At 50.8% G+C, this 21,943-nt stretch overlaps 1 protein-coding gene across 1 annotated transcript; it reads left to right on the top strand.

Annotated features, from left to right (window-relative positions):
• Nucleotides 1-284: 284 nt before the first annotated feature.
• Nucleotides 285-21,732, top strand: LOC136660060 (protein-arginine deiminase type-3-like). Its single transcript, XM_066637036.1, has 16 exons — nucleotides 285-376; nucleotides 9,816-9,996; nucleotides 10,587-10,659; nucleotides 13,161-13,222; nucleotides 13,586-13,703; nucleotides 14,251-14,376; nucleotides 14,874-15,049; nucleotides 16,193-16,296; nucleotides 16,892-17,003; nucleotides 17,381-17,488; nucleotides 18,267-18,418; nucleotides 18,926-19,070; nucleotides 19,538-19,631; nucleotides 20,195-20,274; nucleotides 20,746-20,871; nucleotides 21,499-21,732. Exons 1-16 carry the CDS (start codon nucleotides 285-287, stop codon nucleotides 21,730-21,732), a joined length of 1,983 nt encoding a protein of 660 aa, XP_066493133.1.
• The last annotated feature ends 211 nt before the right edge of the window (nucleotides 21,733-21,943 follow it).

Here is a 21,943-nt window from a genome sequence, read left to right as displayed (position 1 = left end):
CCGGCAGGGAATACCGGAGCTCGGCGCAGCGAGGCAGGCGGACGGGCGGGAGCAGCCGGAGCGCTGTCCAGCGAGGGCGACCGCCTGCTCCCGCGGGCGCCCGGGCGAGCGTGCGCTCCGGGCGTGGCCGAGTGCGCGGAACGCCCCAGGCGGCTGCCAGGCTCCGGGCGGCCGGGGGCGGAGCGCTCGGTGGTACCCGCTCCCTGGCCCCGCCTCGGAGGCTATATCCATCCCGGCGGGAGCGGGCGGCCGCAGCGCGCGCGGAGGCGGAAGGCGCCGGCGACATGGCGCAGCAGCGGTGGGTCCGGCTGTCCGTCGAGCAGCCCACGAGCACCGTGTGCGTGCTGGGCACGGAGCTGTCCCTCGACGTCCGCGGGTAAGAACCGCCTTCTCCGCGGGGGTCCGTCCAGGCGCCCCCCAAGACAGGGGCGGCAGGGCAGCGTCCTGCACATGCTCAGAGGTGCTCTTTCCTTTCTCGCTGAAGCTCGCAGCGCTTGCGAGACCCCCTTTACACCCGCAAGGGTGCAAATAGCCATTCCCATCAACCAGAGCTGGTCCCTCCTGAGGTGCTGGCAGATTCTGGAGGTCGGCACTTAAGTACAAACATGCTTTGTTTGCTGCTTTACGCAACGTCAACAAAATCGTGGACCACTTTCTGTAAGCGGTCAATTATTTATTTGTGGTCAATTATGTAAGTGTAACAATTATTTATTTTTTAAGAAATAAGTTATGATCAGAAGAATAGCTAATAATTCCCTCCCCAGCAAACGTCCACTCTGCGGTCACCCTGCTTTGTGCTGATGTGCAAAATGGGCCACAGGGCCACCTAGATGCGGGGGTGGGGGCTGCACATGTCAGTGTTGCTTTTTGCAACTTATATTTTATGTTTTGCAACAAGTTACCATTTGCATTTGTGTTATTTGGAGAGGAATACGAGGACAGTTCTATTAAGTGCTGAACTGGCTCTCCTTTACCCCCCTCTTCTGAGTCTCCAAAATGTAGCATCTCTCTTCCCCTCTCTCCATCTCCAAAACCAGCACTCTTGTGCCTACACAAAAACATGGAGCGAATAGGCTGCGTCTCTGCAAAAGCGCAACATGGTTGTAATTAAGTTGGGCTGTCAGTAAGCTGGACACCCTTAAGTAGGGGACTACCTGTACTTATCCAGTGTGAGGTACTGTCTTTATGAGGACCAGCCAAAAAGTTCAGGTTCCTACAACACATCCACAGGCATCCACTTTTCCCCCATCCCTTTGCTTACTACCTGTTTTGTTGGGGTCCAAAGCTTTCTGCAAGTGCAACAAGACTCTTCATTAGTCAGGTGGTAAGCAAAGGGATGGGAGGGGGGAAGTGGGAGTGTGTGGACACCTTGCAGGAGCCTGAACAGTTCCCAACTTGAAATATCTGGAGTTTAGCGGTTTACATACAGATTTAAATCAGCCCCTGAAAGACAGTTTCAGTTCAGACACGCAGGGCAGCTTAGACAAGGGTTGCTTTGAAGCAAGCAAGGAACAGTTGAATCTCCCATAGTCACTTAACTCAGTCCAGCCTCCAGAGCAAACTGGAAGCACGAAGGTTTCCTTCTAAGGCAGAGGTCAGGAAAAATTACAGCAATAAGCAACAAACAGTTCTTGAATGCTGCACCAGACATCCCTGACTGTTTTGCTCCCAGAACGGTTGTTGGTGGAGCTAGATGGTGGGGATTGAGGAGCATCACAGAGGCTAAGGGCCCAATCCTACCCAACTTTCCAGCACCGGTGCAGCTGCAGTGCAGCCTCGAGGTAAGGGAACAAATGTTCCCATATCTTGACAAGACCTCTGTGACTGCCTTCCCACCACTGGATACAGTGCATGCCCCATGGGCACAGCTGCACTGGCACTGGAAAATTGGATAGGATTGGGCTCTTACTCTGCTGTTGGTGAATACAAAATAAAGGTGGGACAGTCAAAGGTTTGGGGCAACCATAATTCTCAAGGATTTTTGTTCTGCCCCCTTTCCCCAGCCTTTGCTGCCTTTGCTCTCTGGTCTGACTTGTGCCCTTTGACAAGCAAAGAACCAATTGCAAGTACCCAGGAGTTTCTTATCTGCAAGTATAATTCATCAGTGGAGACACTGCGATTTGTCATTTGTTTTCCTGTCCTGAGGAGCTGAAGCCTGGAGCAATTCCTGAGGTCTCCTCAGCCCTGAGGAGGAGAGCTCCTCTCTTTGATAGATCCTGTCAAACCAGAAAGTGATGTTAAGGTCCCGCATGGAGAAGAGAGTTTCAGAAGGCAAGGTGGGAAGGGGGAAAGGGACTCCTTCCTTTCTCACTCTCTGGAGCCTTCTCTAGCTGTACAGCACAGTGCGCAAGCATTAGGGTTAACTTGATTGTGTTGATTGTGATTGTGGGTGAGTGGTAATGGTGGTTTCTGGAGAGTGGGAAGGGGTGACCATGTTTCACTCCCAGGCCAATAGCCACCAGACCATCTGGCTTCACACTTAGGAGGAATAAGATGGTTGTAATCAGGAGTTGCAGAACTAGGAAGCCAGGGACAGAGAGAGAGAGAGAGAGAGAGAGAGAGAGAGAGAGAGAGAGAGCGCTGAATGAGCCAGTGTGAGGGAAGAGTCCATTTTGAGAATTTTGACTTGTTCCATTCAAAATGTATTGTCAGGACTGTAGGGATTCAACGTGTTCCTGCTTGGAATTTCTGTTGTGTTAACTTTTAATGGGATCATTAGTGGGTGAACAAAATCATGCTTGCAATTCACAGCAGTATGTAGAAAAGATCTGAGTCTTTATATCAGCATTCCCCCCTGCCCAAAGCTGTCAGCCTGTATGGATCAGCTGATAAATGTAACAGATTTATCATAGAATCCTAGAGTTGGGGCCTAAAAGGCAGGGATGGAAACTTAAGTCAGGTGACTGAGTCGTGAAAATCAGCATTTTTTGCTGACTCATTACATGCATGGAAGACTCGGCAAAACACTCTAGTCAAGGGCCCTTGACTTGGCACTCAGTCCCCGCACATGTAGATTCGAGTCTGTCTGTGTCTGGGTGTGCTTGCTAATTGTTTTTGTGGCATGAAAGATCTTGTGGGGCCGTCATTCAGATTGGATGAGCAGCAGGGAAGTTCCAACTAGGAGGCAGGGAAGGGTTAATCTTTGATTTTGCATCTGAGCAGGCAGGGGGAGGCAGGAGCTGGCTCTCTTGCCCATCTCTGATAGGAAGGAACCGATGATAACTAGATGAAGGATGGGCGGTCTGATTTTTTCTTTGGATGAGGGAGAACAGAAGAAGGAGCCCAAGGGGGTTCTTGCCTTGGAATTGGCTGGAGAAGCCTAGGGATAAAAGAAGTGGTGGTGGGGAGGTTAATAGAAATCACGCTTTCCAATTGCATGGCTGCTGTGAGCTCCATTGTTACTTGAGGGGAAGAAGCCCCACTGAATGACTAGTTACAGTGGGACTACTTCTGAGTACAGCTGCAAAAGTTCAGGTCATCTTGGTAAGCCTCACAGCTGCTGCGCATGACCCTCCTCCTGCCACTTCTGTCTCTCACAGTCTGTCCCACCCTTCCCGCCTTGTTTACAGATGGAATAGGGCAGCGTGGGAGTGTTTAAAGAGAACTCCCAAGTCACATACACACTCCAGCAGCAGGTCCACTTTTTTCTGTGCCTGAACCGTGTATCAAAAAGACTTGTGACTAAAGTTTTTTCAAGTTGTGAAAACACTCCAGGCAACTTGGAAAGTGACCCTGTTAGGTCTCATTTTTGACCCAAGTCACGGGGGGCGGAGTCTCATGACTCATGACTCGAGTCAAGGCGTGCTGAATTTGCCCATCCCTGCTAAAAGATCATCTAGTCCAACCCTCTGCCTGTAGCAGGAATCCTCCTTCAGCATCTCCAGGAGGTGCTTGTTGAGCCTCTGCTTGAAGATTTCATGCTACCTGACCCATGCATGGTAAGTGGCTGGTTTTGGGTGGCACCATCTTGCCCAAGACAGCGTCACTCTAGAACAGGCTCTCTAAGGACAGCATGTGCAATGAACAAGCCTGCTACAGTTTGGGAGGGGTTGTGCTGCTGTAAGGAATCCCAGGAGATGATGCACATGGGTGCTTTTGCCTGTACCTGTGTACAAGCTGCGCACTACCAAAGACTGCGAACTGCCCAAAGGCAAAGGCTCCAGCGCTGGGAGATGACAAGAGTGGATGGTGTGGCAGGAAAGTGCAAAAGAGCAGCAGGAGGCTTGTTGAACATTGCCCTCAAAGGCAGGCAGGCAGGCAGGCATTCCTTTTCTGCTTGGCATGAGAGCGAGGAAGAGAGCAGCAGCAGTTGGCGTCACCCCCACACAAGCAGGCATGTGAGCAGGGCAGAAGTGGCGTACTTAGCCCCTGACTGAGCTACTGTGATGTGGAGAGTGAAGCACGCAAGACAAGCATTCCCCTTAGCTGAGGCTTCAACCAGGGCTGGAGCTGGTCTTGTTTCCCAGCTGCAGCCCTGCGCCTTGAACAACTGCTTAATGCAAGGACAGGAGGAAGTGTTTGCTTCAATGCTGTGAAGAGTTTTGACTGCAGATCCAGCTCCTGTTAAAAGAACTGCAGGTTGGACTCTTTTTCCCCGATAGGCTGGCAACCTGTTAACTGCTTTCCATGCTTGCTCTGCAGCGTTCCTGACTTCTCTTGCTTTCTCCTTCTGTTCTGAGGCACTCTGTGGTTTTGACTGCATGGTGATGGAAAGGAAGGGTGATGACACAATTGCCAGTTTTTCTAGGCAGGCAGCCTGGCAAGCAAATGTTTAGCAGGGGAAGTCCATTATTTCATCTGCATGCTAAGGGAAGCTTTACCTGCTGGTTTTTCTCTTTATCAGACAACAGAAGAGCTCAGCCCTAAAAAACGCTGGCAACCTATTCCAGAAAGGGCCACTTTTGTCTTTTTATGGGATCTTTGTGGAAAAATCGAATGATTTCTAGAAGTTGTTTTGTGGTCATGCCCCGCCTCCCCGAGTGGAGAGAAGTCCCAGGGCTGTGGCACCATCTGGGTCCTGGCTTCCTTTAGTTGAGAGAGCAGGGTGACTTTGCTCTAGGTTTGAGCATTTGGATTGAGTTGGATGGCCTTGCAAACAACATTAGTTAAGCTTGCTGCAATCACTGCCAGAAATCACTGCTCTGTTGTTGACAGCCACAACTCCAACACCCATTTCCTAATTCTGTAATGATATTTGAGACCCACAGTCACAAGCAGGCACAGATTTCTCAGTGTGCTGAGAGCAGTTGTGGGACTCTCAAGGCAGCCCAGGGACCACGCTCCAAGGAGGAGAGGAAAGGAGAGGTTCCCCTGGAACTAGTCCCTGCTTGCAAACCAGGAGAAGAAACCAGCACAACCGCTGAGGTTTGCCAGCACCTGCCAGGAGTGGGGCTGTGATTTTTTGACAGGTATTAGGGGTGGTGAAATGGGGTGTGTCATTGGCTGACTTTGGCCAGTCTGAGATAGTTGGGGGAAGTTGAAGTTGAAGGAAGCAGGTGCTCCTAATCTTGGTGGGATTTGGACCTGGGTTGAGTCAACATGACATCAAGCCCTAAGCCGCTGCTGGCACAACTGGGAAGTGAGGTGAAACAGATTGCAAGGGCTCTGAGAGGGTGACAGATTCAAGGGGTGCTTCACCCTGAGTCTGCTGCTGCCTCCCTCCAGCCTGCCGTTGACATCAACCGCAGTGAACTGCGTCCTGTTCACCCAAATGGAGGAAAGCTGAAAGAGCAGGCTGCCTGGCTTTATTGACAGGGACAGTGCAAACAAAGGAGCTCTTTCACATGTGCCGTCCCTTTAAACAAAACCACACAGGAAGCATGGCAAAGGAGCTTCTTGGGTCTCTTTCTTGGGCAGCAACCGTGGTGTCAGCCTGGGACTGCTCTCTAGGTTTCATTGCCCTGATCTGAGCAATATGCAGATCCCAGCACAATGCAGGCAAGGACCGTATTGCCAAATGTTGCACTGGCAATCCAAAGGTGAATGGACTGAACTGAACAGAGGCAAAGGCAGGCAGGAGGAAGCCACCCACTATCTCAGATGGGAGATGAAAACTGGGCAGCCTGCCCAAAGGATCATCGGGTGTTAGAGCTGGAAGGGACCTAGGAGGCCATCTAGTCTGACCTTCTGCTCACTATGGACACTTGGCTGAGTGTCATGAGAAAACCAGGGGACACTGTTCACTATTTAGTATGCTGAGTACCACTTTATTAGCCAGTCACAGGAAGAGGACAGCAAACAGGAAGCTCCTGACTCCACCCTTGATATGCCAAACATCAAGTCACCTAGTGTCTGAATCCCATTAAGACACTAATCCACACACTGAGCTCACTTCTGAGTCCTTGAGATGGTGATGTGGCACAGGGACTCTAGAAGCACCACTGCTGCACAATACTGCAAGATGCAACAGGATGTTCTGAGTTCTCCCCCCAGCACACAAAGAGGTCATACCAAGATCTCCTTGTCTTCTTGGCTCTGAAGACGAGGAGCTGCCCTTTGTGTCTGCCTTCCAGAGCGGCGTAGGCAGCAGGACTCTACCAGTCAGGTTCTCACAAGCAAACAATCTGGAAGCTGGAGTTGGTGCTTCATTCTGAAAATGTGGTGAGGAAAACAACAGGAGGTAAAGCAGACAGTCAGTCTGGTTGCACTGAAGAAGCACCATTGGCCCATACATCCAGAATCTGGCTGGAGAAGGCAGAGAACCCTGGGGAGGAATGGCTGACTGCAAGCAGGGTGGCCAAATCAATCTGAGCTCATCAGACTGGGTGTGAACCAGTTGTAAGCTAATGAGCTGCCAGGAGTGAATGTGCTGATCCTCACAGTCCACCATCTGGAGGAGCCTCTAGGAACACCAGTTGGGCCTGGTAACTGGGCCTTGATGTGCAGACATGAGCCAGCACAGGCAGGCAGGCAGCCATGAATGGACCAAGGGCTATTCAGGTCTACTCAGAAGTAAGTCCTATTTTGTTCAATGGGGCTTACTCTCAGGAAAGTGTGGTTAGGATTGCAACCCAAGTAACTTATCTTGGTGCACATGTGGAGGACGACTTGACATGGTGGTGGTTTGTATTATTTTGCCATTGGGTGAGAGGCCTCCTACTGGTTTCTCTTCCACCCGGGATGTCTGATGAGCTGCAGCAGTGTGGTCAGATGCTACTCGGTCCTTGGGAGGATATAATGCAGGGGCCTGCTTGCCATGTGATGACACTGTATAGCTGGTCTTTAACCGGTGAGGGAACAGTCCAGGCTGAAAACACTCCCGGATGCCTGGAGGCTTGTGTGCTACCCTGGCACAAGAGCGTCTCCAGAATCCTCTTGCCCACACTGGCCAGGTGTCCCTCTCCCATTGCTGCTCTCCTACAATTGGCATTCAAGTGTCAGACTGCCACTGAACCTAGAGGGAGCACAGAGCAGCCAGTGATGGACCTGACCTCCAAGTGCTACTGCAGATTGTAGGCATCTCCATGCTGTGCTAGACGGCAGATGCCCAGAGCCATTTTGGAACCCAGTCTGACTTACACCACACATTTAGGGTGCCCCATCCCACACTGGAACTTTGGTGGACCAGGAATAGCTTATTCCAGGATAGCTCACATGTTCTGGAGAGGAGCGCAATCATTCCACCTGCCCCTGACCACCACAGTCCTCTGGCTTTTAGAAACCAAAAGGGTTGAGGGAGTGCACCAGCACCTGGAACAGAGAGTTATTTGAACATGCCCAGGGTCTCTTACAGCACAATCCTATCTTGCGCTGGAAAGGCAAGCCAGGAGGCTTGTGCTGTATCCAACGCAAGATAGGGCTCCAAAGTGGTTCAGCTGAAGGTAAGAGGAAATTTTTCACCTTACTCCTGGGTAAGCCACTGCAGCCCCTGTGGGTCTCCTTGGACTTGCGCCACCTCAGGAGGTGGCACAAGTCCAAGGAGAGCTGAGCGACTTGAAGCAGCTCAGTGCTGCTTGGGTATGGGGACTAGGATCTGGCATAGCAGCTGAATTCCAGCCCTGCATCCCACTCCCCCCCGCCTTCCCCCCCATCCCGGAATGCCTCCCTCCCACCTCCTCCCTGCCTTCCCAAGAGCCTTGCATTGGCTGAGCTTGGCTGATGCAAGACTTGCTGCCTATGGAGGCTGAATTCAGCCTCTGCGGGCTGGCGCAACTCTGTGTGCTGGCCCAGCCATCTCTCAAGGAGGCGCAAACATGCCTTATGGGACTTGCGCCAGCCCAAGGGCAAGCCTGGATTGTGCCCTTAGTTAGATATGTGCAACTGGAAGGCACCTCTTTCTGTACATGGCTGCCAGGCCCTCTACAAACCTCAGCTAGACAATTTCCTTGTTCATCCACTAACCTGCCAGGCTTTGTGTTTGTCTCACTCACCCTGACAATTACAGGTTTCCTGGCTCAGCTCCTGACAGCTGTTTAATAACTCAGCAATCTGCTGAGGGTTTGGTATTTGGTGCAATTGATTCAGGAGGAAGAGGACATGTGGAGCTCCTGGGAGCAGTGCCAGCCCTAACCCACAGAACTGGTCCTAGAGTCTTGCTTAATTGAGAGACTTAGGAGAACTGCCTTTTGATGATCACAGGTATCCTCAGATTGCAGTAGCACTGCTGAAGGCCATCTTCTCCACAAGCACTGACCGAAAGACAGAACAATCCCCCAGCAGTAGTGGCCCCTTGCTGACTGGACCATATCTGAATGTGGCAGTGTAGAGAGCATCAGGCTGCACAGGTAGCTTTGCCAAGTGGACAAGGCTGTCTACAACTGCAGTCAATCCATCAGTGGTACATTTCTCGGGCAGGCAGGCAGGCGCTGGAGCCCAAGTCTAACTGGAAGGCAAATGCCTCTTCTCTGCAATACAAGGACTGTCGCCATTGAAGACATCTCTACCAATTAATTGTGTGTGTTTGAATCAATTAATGCCCCAGTTCAGTGTCGGCAAAGATCTGCATGTGATTAAAACAAGTGTTTTGAAGAAAGAGAGATACTTTTGAGTTTTTTTTTAGATGAAAAGGTCTTCCTTCCTGTGCCAGAGTGAAGGGAGAGTGCCTCTTCTTAAGGCTGCTGTTTTTTTAAGAGCATATCTTAAAAATGATTTGAAACTGTGTCGCCCAATTGATTGGGTGGCCTTTTTAGTTGCTCAAAACGCTTTTCATTGATTAATGTAACTATTGATGAAAAATGGATACCAGTTATCAATAGTTGCCTCTTCTTTCCTGGTAGTTAGAGAAACATACTCTGTCCACACTAATTGATACCACATTGTTTCTGCTCCAAGTGAAATATTTGCAATTTGGAAGTCCCACTGAATTCAGTGTGTCCCCTTTGGCAATACATGTGTTTATATTTGCAGCCTTAATCTGTAAAGCAGTTCACGACCTCTGCATTTGCAACAACACAAATGGGAAAAAAAGCTTGAACCTGTGATGAAATTGGTTCTACCTCTCCCCCCTCCCCAGAGCTGTGGGAAAAATAGCTGGGGGAGGAGTCTGACAATTCTTTGATAGAGATCAAGAGACCTTGAAGGGACTGCAGCTCCCAAAGCTCCCCCCTTTTAAAAACTGGATTGGGTGATAACCCTAAATCACCCCAGTTTCAGTAAAGCTCATGGTCTTTCTGATTGCAAAGCCAAGCACCCAGGTGAGGATTTCGGGGTCCATATAACTGCATATGATGTTAATAACAATATATCCAAAATGTGATGGGACACCAAGAGAGCAATAATCCAATGAGATGAGACAGAGTACCCATTTTGGGGGGATGCATTGCATATTGCACCAGAAGCTTCCTGACTGCTGAACCTCTTTCTTCCCCTGGCCATAGGGCTGCCCCTCTTGATGCAACGGGCTTTGATGTTTGGGGGACACCTGGCGTGAACCTCTATGTTATCCTCAATGGGAAAGTCATGAAGATTCCCTCCCTTCTGCCCAAGTGGCCCCTGGATGCCAGCGTGGAGGTCCTGGCAGGAATGGATATGCCAAGTGTTGAAGTCGATGATGAGAAGGTGAGAAACCACGTGTGTGTAAATCATTCACACTGCCCTGAGCTCCTTGGGGAAAGTGTGGGGTGAAAATGTCATAAATCAATAGACACCAGATAATTTTTATTGACCTCTTTGTTGGGGTCCTTGTGAGGGGAGCCTTGTCTATTTAACAGGGCTGCCGCAAGGCCCCCGGGGGTTGGGAGGTGCAAGAGATTCTGCACCTCTTACCTGCTGGTGTGCCAGCCGTGTCTGCTTATCCTCCTCCCAGGCCCTGAATTTGAAAAGGGTGATAGAAGAGGAAGTGTGGGGGAGAAGAGAGTGATGAGCTCCAGTGCTTCAGATGTTCTGGCTTCCAACTTTCTTTTTTTCCTCCACACTTCCTCTGCCTGTCTGTTCTCCTCTCCCCCTTGAATCCAGGGAGTTGGAGTTGGTGGGTAGAATGAGAGTCCTGCAGATCTGCCATCATGCCTGGCCTCATGCCCAGGGCAGCTCTTCCCTTTTCCCCCCGCTGAAAAATGGTTTAAATTGTCATGTGAACACATATGTTTTACTGTTGGCTTCACTGCAAGCCATTTACTCAAGTCACTGGCAACTTTGTCATTTCTTGGCAGGTCCGAATTTCATACTTCAAAAACAGTGGGAAGACACCCATAGCCAAAGCCTTGCTCCGTCTGACCTGCGTAGGTAAGTCAGCAACTATGCAAAGCAAAAAAGATATGGTGGGAGAAAAAGCCAGGTGCCCAGTAAGAATGGCAAAGATATACTGCTGATTTTATTGTTAATAACTAACTAAATAACTAATAAATGATTTTATTGCTGTTAACTGATAAATAATTGCTGATTTTATCGCTGCTGGTTGTTTTTTTTTTACTTTTTTATTACTGTTGTTTTAATGTATTTTATGACTTTTTAATGTTGTTAGCCACCTTGGGTGCCCTCCGGGGGGGGGGGGGGAAGGCAGATTAAATAAATAAATAAATAAATAAATAAATAAATATACCTGCTTTTAGTGCTGATCAGGGTGGAATTGGGCCAAAATAGAGGTGGGGGATTTGGCTGGAAGGAATCTGGAACTCAGGAGGCAAAATCTGGTGATTTTTCAGATCATTAGGACTTAAAGGTTTTTTTCCACTATTTCTAATCATTTTTGTTTCATTTTGTTTCCAAAACACCAATCATTTTGTGCAACATAATTTACAAATCTAACCGTCCAATCTTAACCACCTTTCCAGTGCTGATGCAACTACGAGGGAGGGGAACAAACATTTCCTTACCTTGAGGAGACCTCCATGACTGCCCCCCACCACAGAATGCAGCACATACCCTGTTGGCACAGCTGCATCAGTGCTGGAAAGTTGGCTAGGACTGGGATGTAAGATTGTCAACCTGTACAGACTTACCTGGGAGTAAGCCCCACTGAATGCGGTAAAACTTCCTTCCGGGTAGACATGCATAGGATTGCACTGTGAAACAAGCAAGCAGCAAGTCACATGGTCGATCACAGAGCACAGATCGTGATACAGCCAAGTGGGGTGTCCTCACCATGTGGGGAAATGTTCCTGTCCAATGTATAGCCCCACCCAATGGCCTGGCATGCAAGGGACAAAGTGGGTCAGTCAGAGGCGTAGCTAGGTCATTTGACATCCGGGCCCCATAAAATATTGTCACCCCATATGATGTAATTAATTAATTATATTAATTAATATTAATTAATATAATTAATTATTAATTATTAATTATTATTAATAATATTATTGTTACACTTGGCTGTGTTAATTATGTTAATTAATTAATTCACATTTTTACACCACCCTCCTCTAAGCAGCTCAGAGTGGCGTACATAGTTCCTCCCCTTATTTTGTCCTCACAACAACCCTGTGAGGTAGGTGAGACAGTCATGACATGGAATTAATAATAATAATGACCAAAAAATAAATGCAGTGAATATTTCCCCACAAGCAATGGATGAAATTCTGCATCAAATGGTATAGAACATGATGGTATTATTCCTGAAAGCCACAATTTCCAGAATTTTGATCACTAGGAAGATTGTGGGGAATCCAGGCTTGGGGGCGGGGGGAGAAAGGGAGATTGTGGGGGGATCCAGGCTTGGAGGGGGGGAGAGTAAGCATATCACTATCAAGACTCACCCAGCTTTGCATGTCTAAAAACAAGTAAAAATTCACCTTACAGCTGAAGCCTCTGAACTGTAAGAAAAGTGAACTCTGAAAGCGGAGCTGAACAAATGCTCCCAAAGGCAGCACCCCCCCCAAAGAATAAAATTTGGGGGGGGGGGGGTGCTGCCTTCGGGAGCATTTGTTCAGCTCCACTTTCATCAGATCGGGACAAGGAAGCTAGCCTTGCACTCCAGCTTGACAAGGAACCAAGGCATGCTTGCCTGCTCGCGAGTAAATGCGACCGTGTGGCTTCCTCTAGCTTTCCATAGGGCTCAATACATTCCTCAGCTTGGAAGGAGGGACTTCTTCTTGGGTGTTTTTTAGGGGCTGCTTTCATTGGACAGGAACCATTCTGGTGTCGTTGGATTCCTCTCAGCCTGCTCTTTCTGACGAACTAAGGCATGTCCACCTACTTATGAGTAAACGCATGATATGGCTCGGTTTCACTTTCCATAGGGCTCCATGCATTTTTGGGTTTCCAGATTTTTGGCCATAACTTTTGATGGAAAGGAGATATTTCAATGTGGTTTTTTGCATTGCATTCTGCTGGAAATTCCACATCCAACGGTATATGGCATGAGGGGGTTACTCCTAACCTTCATGATGTTAGCAATGTTGGGTCATTTGTGGTGTTACACCCCCCCAAGGGTGGTACCTGGGGCGCACCGCCCCGCCCCCCACTAGCTACACCACTGGGGTCAGTGCAACGGCACCAGCTGGGGCGTCGCACTTGGCTACAATCTTGCAGGAGCTGAATGTCACCGGAGAAGCCTGCTGTTTTGCACTGGTCCCAGTCATGTCAGTCCTAAGAACAATCTCACCCTCCTGGAGAATCTCTCTTGCACTGGAGAACCATTCCCACCCCAGAACATGGGTGTGGCGCTGATGTGCTTAATTTGGTCCACATTCAAGGCATTAGGAATCACATGAAAACATGAGCACAAGCAAAAGAAGTGCACCTTGGCAGTGCAACCCACCAACATCCAGTTTTTCTCTCCTGTGCTGCAGAAATCTCCCTGGATGCTGATACAAACCGCTCAGGATCTGTAAGCCGGAGAGCCAGAGACAAGGTAGGAGGGGACTCTCGTTTGAGCACAGTAGCCATGGAAGGTGGGAGGGAGCTTGGGCACTTGCTATGACAGGGAGCCCGGCCCAGGGCAAAAGGGTGACTAGTGGTGACAAAGGGCATTGCTGTATGATAAACCTTGTCTGGAGCCAAGGCCCTGATCGAGGCTGTCTTCAGTCCAGGGACCTTCTTTTCACGGGTGTTCTTGATTCAGCATCTCATCAAGGTTCTGGTGAGAACTGCCCAGGCAAAGGAAGAGAGATGGCAAAGGACACTGATAAGGGCAAGGAATGCCAGAAACCTGGGACCCCCAAGGTCTTGCATATGATGGCAGTGGATGAATTGTCGTTTGTGCTTGCCTCTGCAGAGTCATTGGACATGGGGTCCAGATGGCAAAGGAGCCATCCTCTTGGTGAATTGTGACAGGGACGACTCTCAAGAGGGCGGCATGGACAACCAGGACCTACAAGTGAGGTCATATGAAGGTGAGCAACCAGCTGGGACCAGGTTCTGGCTTCCTGGTCACTGGATGGAGGTGGGAGGAAAAATCCTCTTTTCTGCTTCCAGGGTCCGAACCGTCAACATTGCCCCCTCCCCAAAAATGTGTGTGTGCATGTATATTGTCAATGTGTGTGTCACACAAATCAAAGAGCTGGTTTTGAACACCTGGGTCTGCAAGAGCCAGCATAGGAACCTGGTCCAAGGACTGAACTTGGCTGGGAAGAGCCAGATTCCAATCTATGCCCTCCTCCCTTGCTGCTGCTCCTGCCAAGAACTGCCTCCCAGATCACCTGTGCAGCACCTGCTCTCTGAGCCCCTTCTGTTCTCCTTTGTATCTCTTTCTGGCCTGGTAACCCTTCAGAATAGCATTTGATTCTCTTCTGTTGTAAGGCACCAGCACATGGGTGGCTGTGTGTCAATAGCTACAATGTCCCATGCAAGTGACTCTACACAGAACCCCACAAAGCCCTTCCAAATGGCTGACTTTTTCCTTTTCCTTCCACACTGTCCTCCTTGTGCTCTCCCCTCCAGATCTCAGAGACATGTCCCTGATGATCCTCACAACCCGTGGGCCTGATGAGGCTTTTGTTGAGCACCAGTTGCTTCTCCATGTCTCTGCGTCTGACAACGACAAAGTGGGCGTCTTCCACACTCGGGGTAAGGCCTTTCAGCTGTGTGGGGCAGGAGCCTCCCTACCTGGGCACAGAAGGTTAAATGAAGTGGGTGGCTGGGAGGAGCAGCAGGAGAAGCTCTGAGCCCCCTGGATGCTCTTGAGGATGGGAGGTCAGCATGCTGATAACCACACTTCTGCAAAGAGATGCACATGACTATCTTGCTAGGGTCCTTATAACAGCCAGGGAAGGAAGATAAGTACTGATCCAACCCATTTTACAGAGGAGGGGGATAAAGGTTGAGAGTAAGTGGCTTGCCTAAGGCCACCTGGGGAGAATCTGTGGCAGAGGCCCATTTCACCCTTGGGGAGTCCCGACATGCAACACAGTCCTTAAGGCAGGCTGTGACACCAGCCCTCAGTCACTCCTGTCCGCAGATTCTGTTTCTTCACCACTTTTTGCCAAGCCCTAGAGTGCTGCACACGTGGCCCTAGTCCAAATCTTCCACATTGCAAGCTGCCAAGCTCTCTCTTTGGTGTGCAGGAAAAAAGCTGAGCCAGTACAAGCACATCTTGGGGTCAGGAAAGCTCTCCTACCCAGTGGAACATGCCAGTGGCCAAGAGGAGGCCATTTTCTACGTGGAAGGGCTGGAATTCCCAGATATTGGCTTCTCGGGGCTGGTGTCCTTCCATGTGACACTACTGGAGGCAACTGGAAAGGTATGGAGAATGAGGGGGCTTGTGCAGGGAAGTCCATAGGGGCACTTGGGTGCTTAGGGGGGAGGATTCAGGCTGGGCTCAACAAGAGACTCAGATGGCCCTTCTTACATGGAGTTGTGAGACTGAGGGCTGCTTACTGCACATCAGCAGAATCACATAGTAAAGCAGGTTCTGAACTGGTCTCTGCTTGTGCACACACCTGTTGCATGAAATCAAGGATGATCAGTCTGGAACCTGGACTAGCTTTCTGTGTGCAGGGAGTTTTTCACAAGGGAGCATTGGTGCAAGTGCACCCCCTCCCCCAACACTCACAGGCTGAAGCAGTTGGGGCCTGGGCAAGCTTTGCTTCTCCTGATTCTATCAACTGGCCGTCGGGCTGTCTCACATGTGCAGCTTTAAATGAAGCCCTCCGTGCAGAAGTCCACACACTTTCCACTGCTGAGGCTGCACCATTCAGTCTTGCTCTTATGGAAGGCCAGAGTGGATAAAGGACATAAAGTTATACAGAAGAATGTTACTTAGTGATAGACCATGTATATGATGATCCATCGCTGCTTCAACCTAAAGCCTCTGGAGCGAGGGGAGCTGTGCTCCTCTCACCTTTGGGGGCTTTTCTGAGCCTTGCAGAGGCTGCAAGTGTCCGCCCGCAGCCTCTGCGGGGCTCCCCTTGGCCATTTCAGCCAATAAAGTGCACCTTCTTGTTGGGGGGGGGGAGCAGAAGTGACATTTTATGCCTTGTAAGGCAATCTGAGGCCTGGGGAAGTTCCTGGAGGGAGTTTTTTCAGCCAAAATGGCCATTCCGAGCCCTGCAAAGGCTGCAGGCGAATGTGTGTGGCCTCTGGGGAGCTCAGAAAGCCTCTAGAGGCAAGGGGAGCACATCTCCCCTTGGGTTATGGAGGCTTTGAAAGATGACATTATTTAACAACAGCATCATTTAAGGCCGGGGATGGGAGAACACATCCCTATTGTTAAGTGACACTCACTGTATTTACACTTAAATTATTACATTTATATTTACATTGTATACCTAGTTCTAAGAATGCTTACAAAAGGAGGAAAACTATTTCGACCTTTGATAGATTTAAGCTTCTCCTTGAATCCAGTGTGCCAAGCTCTTTCTTTTGCCTTCTTCCCCTACTACAGGACTTGCCTGAGGCTCCCATTTTCAAAGACACGGTGGTTTTCCGTATTGCTCCATGGATTATGACTCCCAACACTTTGCAGCCGATAACGGTTTATGTCTGCAGGTATAAGTGTGAGAATCGCCAGGTCCTCCTTACGGAGTGGGTTTCCCCCCCCCACTTCAGAAGTCAGGTTCGCACACAGTTTGGTCCCCTCCCCCCAGTTCAGCCCTGCCTGCTTGGATGCTACTGGGTGTCCACAGAACTAGCATGCCATCTGGGGGGCGTAACCCTTGCAGTGGCACTCCATTCAGTTTAGGGGTGCTTCTTTCATTTTTATGACTGCACACATTTTATCTTCTTCCATGTTAAGTGTGTGTATTTCCAGTTTGGGGGGCCTTGCTGGTAAAAAGGGAGTTTGAAATGAAATAAGTATCGGTGCAATGACCCAACATCCTCATTTGGGCAGGGGAAATTTTGCAAGCTAGCCAGGATTGTGTCTCCTATCAGAGATGCATTTGCATCGTCCAAGACTTTCCTGGCCTCTGGTTTAATAGCCTGGCTAAAATAATGGCTCTGAGCACATCTTATTAATCTATGTATTTGCTTGCTCAAGTAGTTCCTTGCAATTGTCTAACCACTTCTCCTTGCTCAATATAGACAGGTATTTATTTTTCCAGCTTGGTTTTAATGCCCCCTGTCTTCTGGTTTTGATATCTAGTACAGGCAATAATGACAATTTTGTGAGTGATCTGAACAAGTTCACCACCAAAGCCGGCTGCAACCTGATTATCTGCCCCAAAACGGAGAATCGTGGTGACCAGTGGATCCAGGTAGCTGGGGGTTGGAGGCCAGGTGGCGCATCCATTGTGTCCAAGTGAGAAACACTTCCCCACATGAGTAAAGGGCCAGGAAAACCACCCATTTTCACAGCAGGGAGAAGCATCCAAAAGCACTGCTGCTTCAAGTGGGTCAGCCTGCAGAGTGGGTAAGGGGGGGTTGGAGGCACACCCTAGAAAGGCACAATGTGTTGCACTCAGCTTGGCACTGACAGTACAAGTGTGTGAAGGAGCTGAGCAGTGGGTGACTGGCCTGTTGCAGGGCCAGTATCCTGGTGGCACCATGCAAGTGCCTGGGTCGGAGGGCCCATGCCGCCTTTCTGCCTCCCCTTGCCCTAAAGAGCTCATACGTGCTGCGCTTGCTCTTCCAGGATGAGATGGAGATCGGCTACGTGCAGGCTCCCCACAAGTCCTTTCCTGTGGTCTTCGACTCTCCTAGAAACAGAAAGCTGGACGTGTTCCCATTCAAGAGTGTTCTGGTAGGTGGTCTTTAAAAATTCATTTCCTTGCCTCTTGGTTGGAACTGAGAAGAAATAGAACGACGATGGACTCCCCTCTTCCCTCTGAGAGGCCGTGGATGAGCCCCACACAGAAGTAAAGGGGGTTGTCTTCAAGGCACTGCCTGATCCTTTGTTACTGTCAGGCATGCCTGGGTGCAGATATATATGCGCATGTGTGTTTTGCTCACACACACTTTGGATTAGGTGACACTTTTCTCACAATCAGCTCACATGATTACAAACTATGCACATTGACATCTGTTTGCTTAGTTATACACAATTTTGTTCTGCTTCCCTGTTTTGAGTTTATTCCTCAGATGATGAGGGCTTCGACCTGCAAGCTGGAATTCTTAAGATGGGAGAACTTCTATTAGCTGGCAGGGTCTGAGTGCCATTCACACAGAAGTACTCACGGCACTGCCTGAAAGCCACTGCCGGCAGCAGGCACATGAACTGCACCACAGAGTCACCTTCACATAGCCCCACTATTCTGTTTCCGGTAGAGGGCGGCCTGCTGCGGCCTCTTGGCACTCTGTAGGGCACAAAGGCGGCACTCCTTTTCTGTAATTTAACCCTAGCCACTGGCCTACCCCTGAACATTCAGGCTCCATTTTAGCTACTGCGGCTAACACCGCTGCTGGACCCATGTTCCATGAATGTGCTATATGTCAAGGGGGGACGGGACTCTAACCATTGGGGGCCCATGACTATGTGCTTTTCCATGCAACCTAATTCTGCTATTTGTTCCCCACGCCAGGGTCCGGATTTTGGTTATGTGACACGAGAGCCAGCAGACAAAGTGGTTTCCAGCTTGGACTCCTTTGGGAATCTGGAGGTCAGCCCTCCAGTGACTGTCCAAGGCAAGGAGTACCCTCTAGGGCGAATCCTAATCGGGAGCTATTTCCCCAGGTAAGCAAGGCAAGAAGCACAAAGCAGGGTTGTATACTGGCAGAGCACAAATGCTCTGGGCGGCCAAACTTTGACCCTTTGGTTACACTAGCCAAGTGAATTGCCACGTGGCCCAGGGGACATTGCACAGCCCCATCTTACTCTCTTTGGGCTCTATGCCAGGGGTGCCCACTGCAAGGGGGGGGGCTGGGATATTCCCTCTGCAGAGATGCCAACATACAGGGCAAATGCTCCCAGGGGAAATGAAGGCCCCCCTGCTCCAATCCCTGGCCCTGCCTCCAGTTCAGCCTGGGAACGATCCCTAGCTTAAGATCCTGGAGAAAACCAGACCAAGGCCACCTTCCCTTGTAATTGTGGGAGTAGATGCATGGTGAGATCAAAAGTGGCAAGGCCGATAAATGCCATGGGGGGTGGAGCCCACACCAACTCTCCAGATGACATCGCTGGAGACTGCTGAGTGGAAGCCTCTCTGACACCCACTCTCTGGCAACGTTTTTCCATGCCTAGCGCTGAAGGTGATGAAATGGTCAGAGTTGTCCGAGACTTCCTCTGTGCCCAGGAAGTGCAGTGCCCTGTGGAGCTGTATTCAGAGTGGCTGGTGGTGGGACACGTTGATGAATTCATGACATTCGTCCCAGCAGCCGACAGAAAGGTACGTGCTGCTGCACAAGGCCTTGAGACTGGAAGGTCCAATTGCGCTGTGTTTGGCCAAGGCAGGCAGAGGATGCGAGCGAGTCAATGGAGCTCTTTCCATGCATCCTTGGCATCCGTTGTGATCAGGACTCAGGTCCAGCATTTCCACATTTATTTGGTGCTGCTTGCACTTGTCGAAGAGGCTGCTGCAGGTACCTCAGTCATCTGGTAGCCACCTAAAGAAAAGAGGGACATGAAGGAGGGAAGGTTCTTCAAGCAGAAAAGCTGGGGAAAGTAGCAAGCTGTGGAACAGCATCGCCAACTGGCTCCCACAGATTCTTGTGATGTGCTCAGTCTGACCTGGCTGGGGGGGGGGGGAATCCCCAGCCAAAAGCAAGACAAGGCAGCAAGCAACACCCTCCCACAGTGCCTCAGGGCTGCAGGCAGTTAGACCTCGCTTCAAAGTTGCCCTCCCTCGTTCTCCAGGGTTTTCGGCTTCTTCTTGCCAGCCCCAGCGCCTGCTACAAGCTACTGAACGAGAAGGAGCAGGAGGGCTATGGAGACGCCATGATGTTTGATGGTAAGCCTGTCCGACTCCTTCCCGCACCTTCCAGTGCCTGTGCAGCATACCAGCGTAGAAATAGCCTGAGTGGGGAGCTACTCCTTGTGGAAGCTGCCTTCCAGTGAGCCGGAGCCACTGCTCTACTGAGCTCAGCGGCTGTGCCACCAACCACCAGTGTCTCTCAGGGGGAGAGGGCTGGGCAGAGAAGGGTCTTGTCCCAGCCCTCCCTGCAGGTGCTGCCAGGTACGGAACCTGCTGGGACCCTCTGCCTGCCAAGCAGGTGGGAAGACCTCATGCAAGTAGCGACACTCATCTTTTTTGGGGGGGGTACATCCTCTCAGAAGTGTGTCCATGGGGTTTAGTGGGGCCTACTGGCAGGAAAATGTAGCCCCCAGAACGAAGGAGCTTGCTGAGCAAGTGGCCCACCAGACTGACTCAGGCCTGGCCTGCCTCCCCTGCGCTGGTGTGCTTCTGAACATGAATGCTTTTAGCATGGGGGGGGGGGAAGGGCACAGACCTTTCCTTTTTTTCCAGAAAGGACACCTAATATATGTATGGTGACAACTTGACTCTCCTTACAGGACTGGAAGCTGGCAGGCAGAAATCCATCAGTGCAATCTTGTCTGACAAAGCCCTGAGGGGCCACAATGAGTACTTCCAGGTAATGAGCCCAGCTCAGGTTACAGGAGGCAGAGACCCCCACTGAAGGGCAGTATAGTGGAAGGGCCTGGCTGCTGCTGCAGGGGCTTCCTTTAGTCCGAGAACATGTATCTCATGGTGCCCCCCCAGCTACCTGTAGGGGGCCCACAAGCAGGAAACGAAGGCAGGCTGCACTACTGGTGTTTGGGGGAGCATATTGCAGCCCAACCTGGAGGCAGCACTGCACAAGTGTGATTGGTCACCAGCAAGATGCATGTCCTCCACAAAGCCATGCGCTATGCACAGATGGACAATGGGCTGAGCTGGTTTGAAGCCGGACTTCGCGGGCAGGCAGGAAAGACGACAGCCTCAGGCTGGCAGCTCAAGGGTGGCCTGACCCTGGAACGCATGGCCGGGTCAGTGCTGCCCGGCTGGGTGTCAGCTCTGGGCCCACAGCAATGCCACAGCCCCCTCTTCCACTCCTCTTCCCTAGAAATGCATCGACTGGAACAGAGACATCTTCAAGGAGGAGCTGGGGCTGACTGAGGACGACATCATTGACATCCCTCAGCTCTTCTCTACCAGGAAGGGCAAAGCCCTGGCTTATTTCCCGGACATGGTAAGGGGGCGGGGGGGGGAGTAGCGCACCTGGGTCAGCATGTGCCCAGTGAGGCGGGGCAGCTGGCCTGCCCATGGAAGCCCTTTGCCCCCACTCTTTGCTTGCCTTCCAAGGTGGGTGCAAAGGAGTGAGGCCGCTCCACAGAATGGGGCTGCCTTGCCGCACTGGCTTCTAGTTGCTGCCCATTCCAGGCTGGACCTGTTCACCACCAGAGACAGAGTGCAGCAGTGCTCCCACCTCCCCAGCTGTGCCTCCCAGGGTGTGAAGGAGCCTCTCTTGCACTGCTGCCCACCTGGTGGCCTTGGTCTCTCAGAGGCAGGCACACAGCCCTAGTGCCAATTGCGGAAATGCTTTCCGCCACAGCTGCTTCTCAGTTCACACACTGGCTTCACAATTCAGGATGGGGCAGCTGGGCTTGGCCACATCCAATTACACCCTCTCTACTCCTGCTAACACTGTGCAGGGTGGCCACAGCATCCCTACATGGGCTTCAGTGGCTGCGATCCTAAACCCACATGCTGTGGCCCAATGCACCCAAACCCAATGCACAGGGATGCTGTGGCCGCCCCAACTCACAAGCAAAGCCCTGGATCGCTTTCTCATGTGTATCCCATTTCTTGCCTATAGGTGAACATGCTTGTTTTGGGGAAATACCTGGGCATCCCCAAGCCATTTGGGCCCATCATTCAAGATGAGTGCTGCCTGGAGAGGGAAGTCCGGCAGCTCTTGGAGCCACTCGGACTGCGTTGCACCTTCCTCGATGACTTTGAGCCCTATCATCTGGGGTGGGGAGAGGTCCACTGTGGGACTAATGTCCGCCGGAAGGCCTTCTCCTTTAAGTGGTGGAACATGATTCCTTGAACGAGGAGAGGAGGGGTTTGGATAACCCCTCCTTCGCACTTCCTCTGTGCACGTGAGGAAGGTGTTCGGAAATAGCTGCAGTGCGATTTGTACCTCTCTTCAGTGATTACTTGCAAAATCAGCTTTCCAGGGGCTCTCTTCATTCCCCTCTCAGCAATATGTGAAGACACTGGCCATGACCTCTGCTCCCATCATCTCCGGTGACTTAGCC

Source organism: Tiliqua scincoides, chromosome 9 (assembly GCF_035046505.1).
Source record: "Tiliqua scincoides isolate rTilSci1 chromosome 9, rTilSci1.hap2, whole genome shotgun sequence".
Classification (NCBI taxonomy): domain Eukaryota; kingdom Metazoa; phylum Chordata; class Lepidosauria; order Squamata; family Scincidae; genus Tiliqua; species Tiliqua scincoides.
Note: the sequence above shows the minus strand (reverse complement) of the source record. Positions and strands in the feature narration are given on the sequence as shown.

Bases quoted from the DNA above. Each gene is read 5' to 3' on its own strand.
- LOC136660060 (XM_066637036.1), top strand. From the start codon at position 285: ATGGCGCAGCAGCGGTGGGTCCGGCTGTCCGTCGAGCAGCCCACGAGC. The intron at 14,377-14,873 runs GTAAGGCCTTTC...TTTGGTGTGCAG, and splicing joins GGGCGTCTTCCACACTCGGG to GAAAAAAGCTGAGCCAGTAC. The intron at 20,872-21,498 runs GTAAGGGGGCGG...TCTTGCCTATAG, and splicing joins TGGCTTATTTCCCGGACATG to GTGAACATGCTTGTTTTGGG.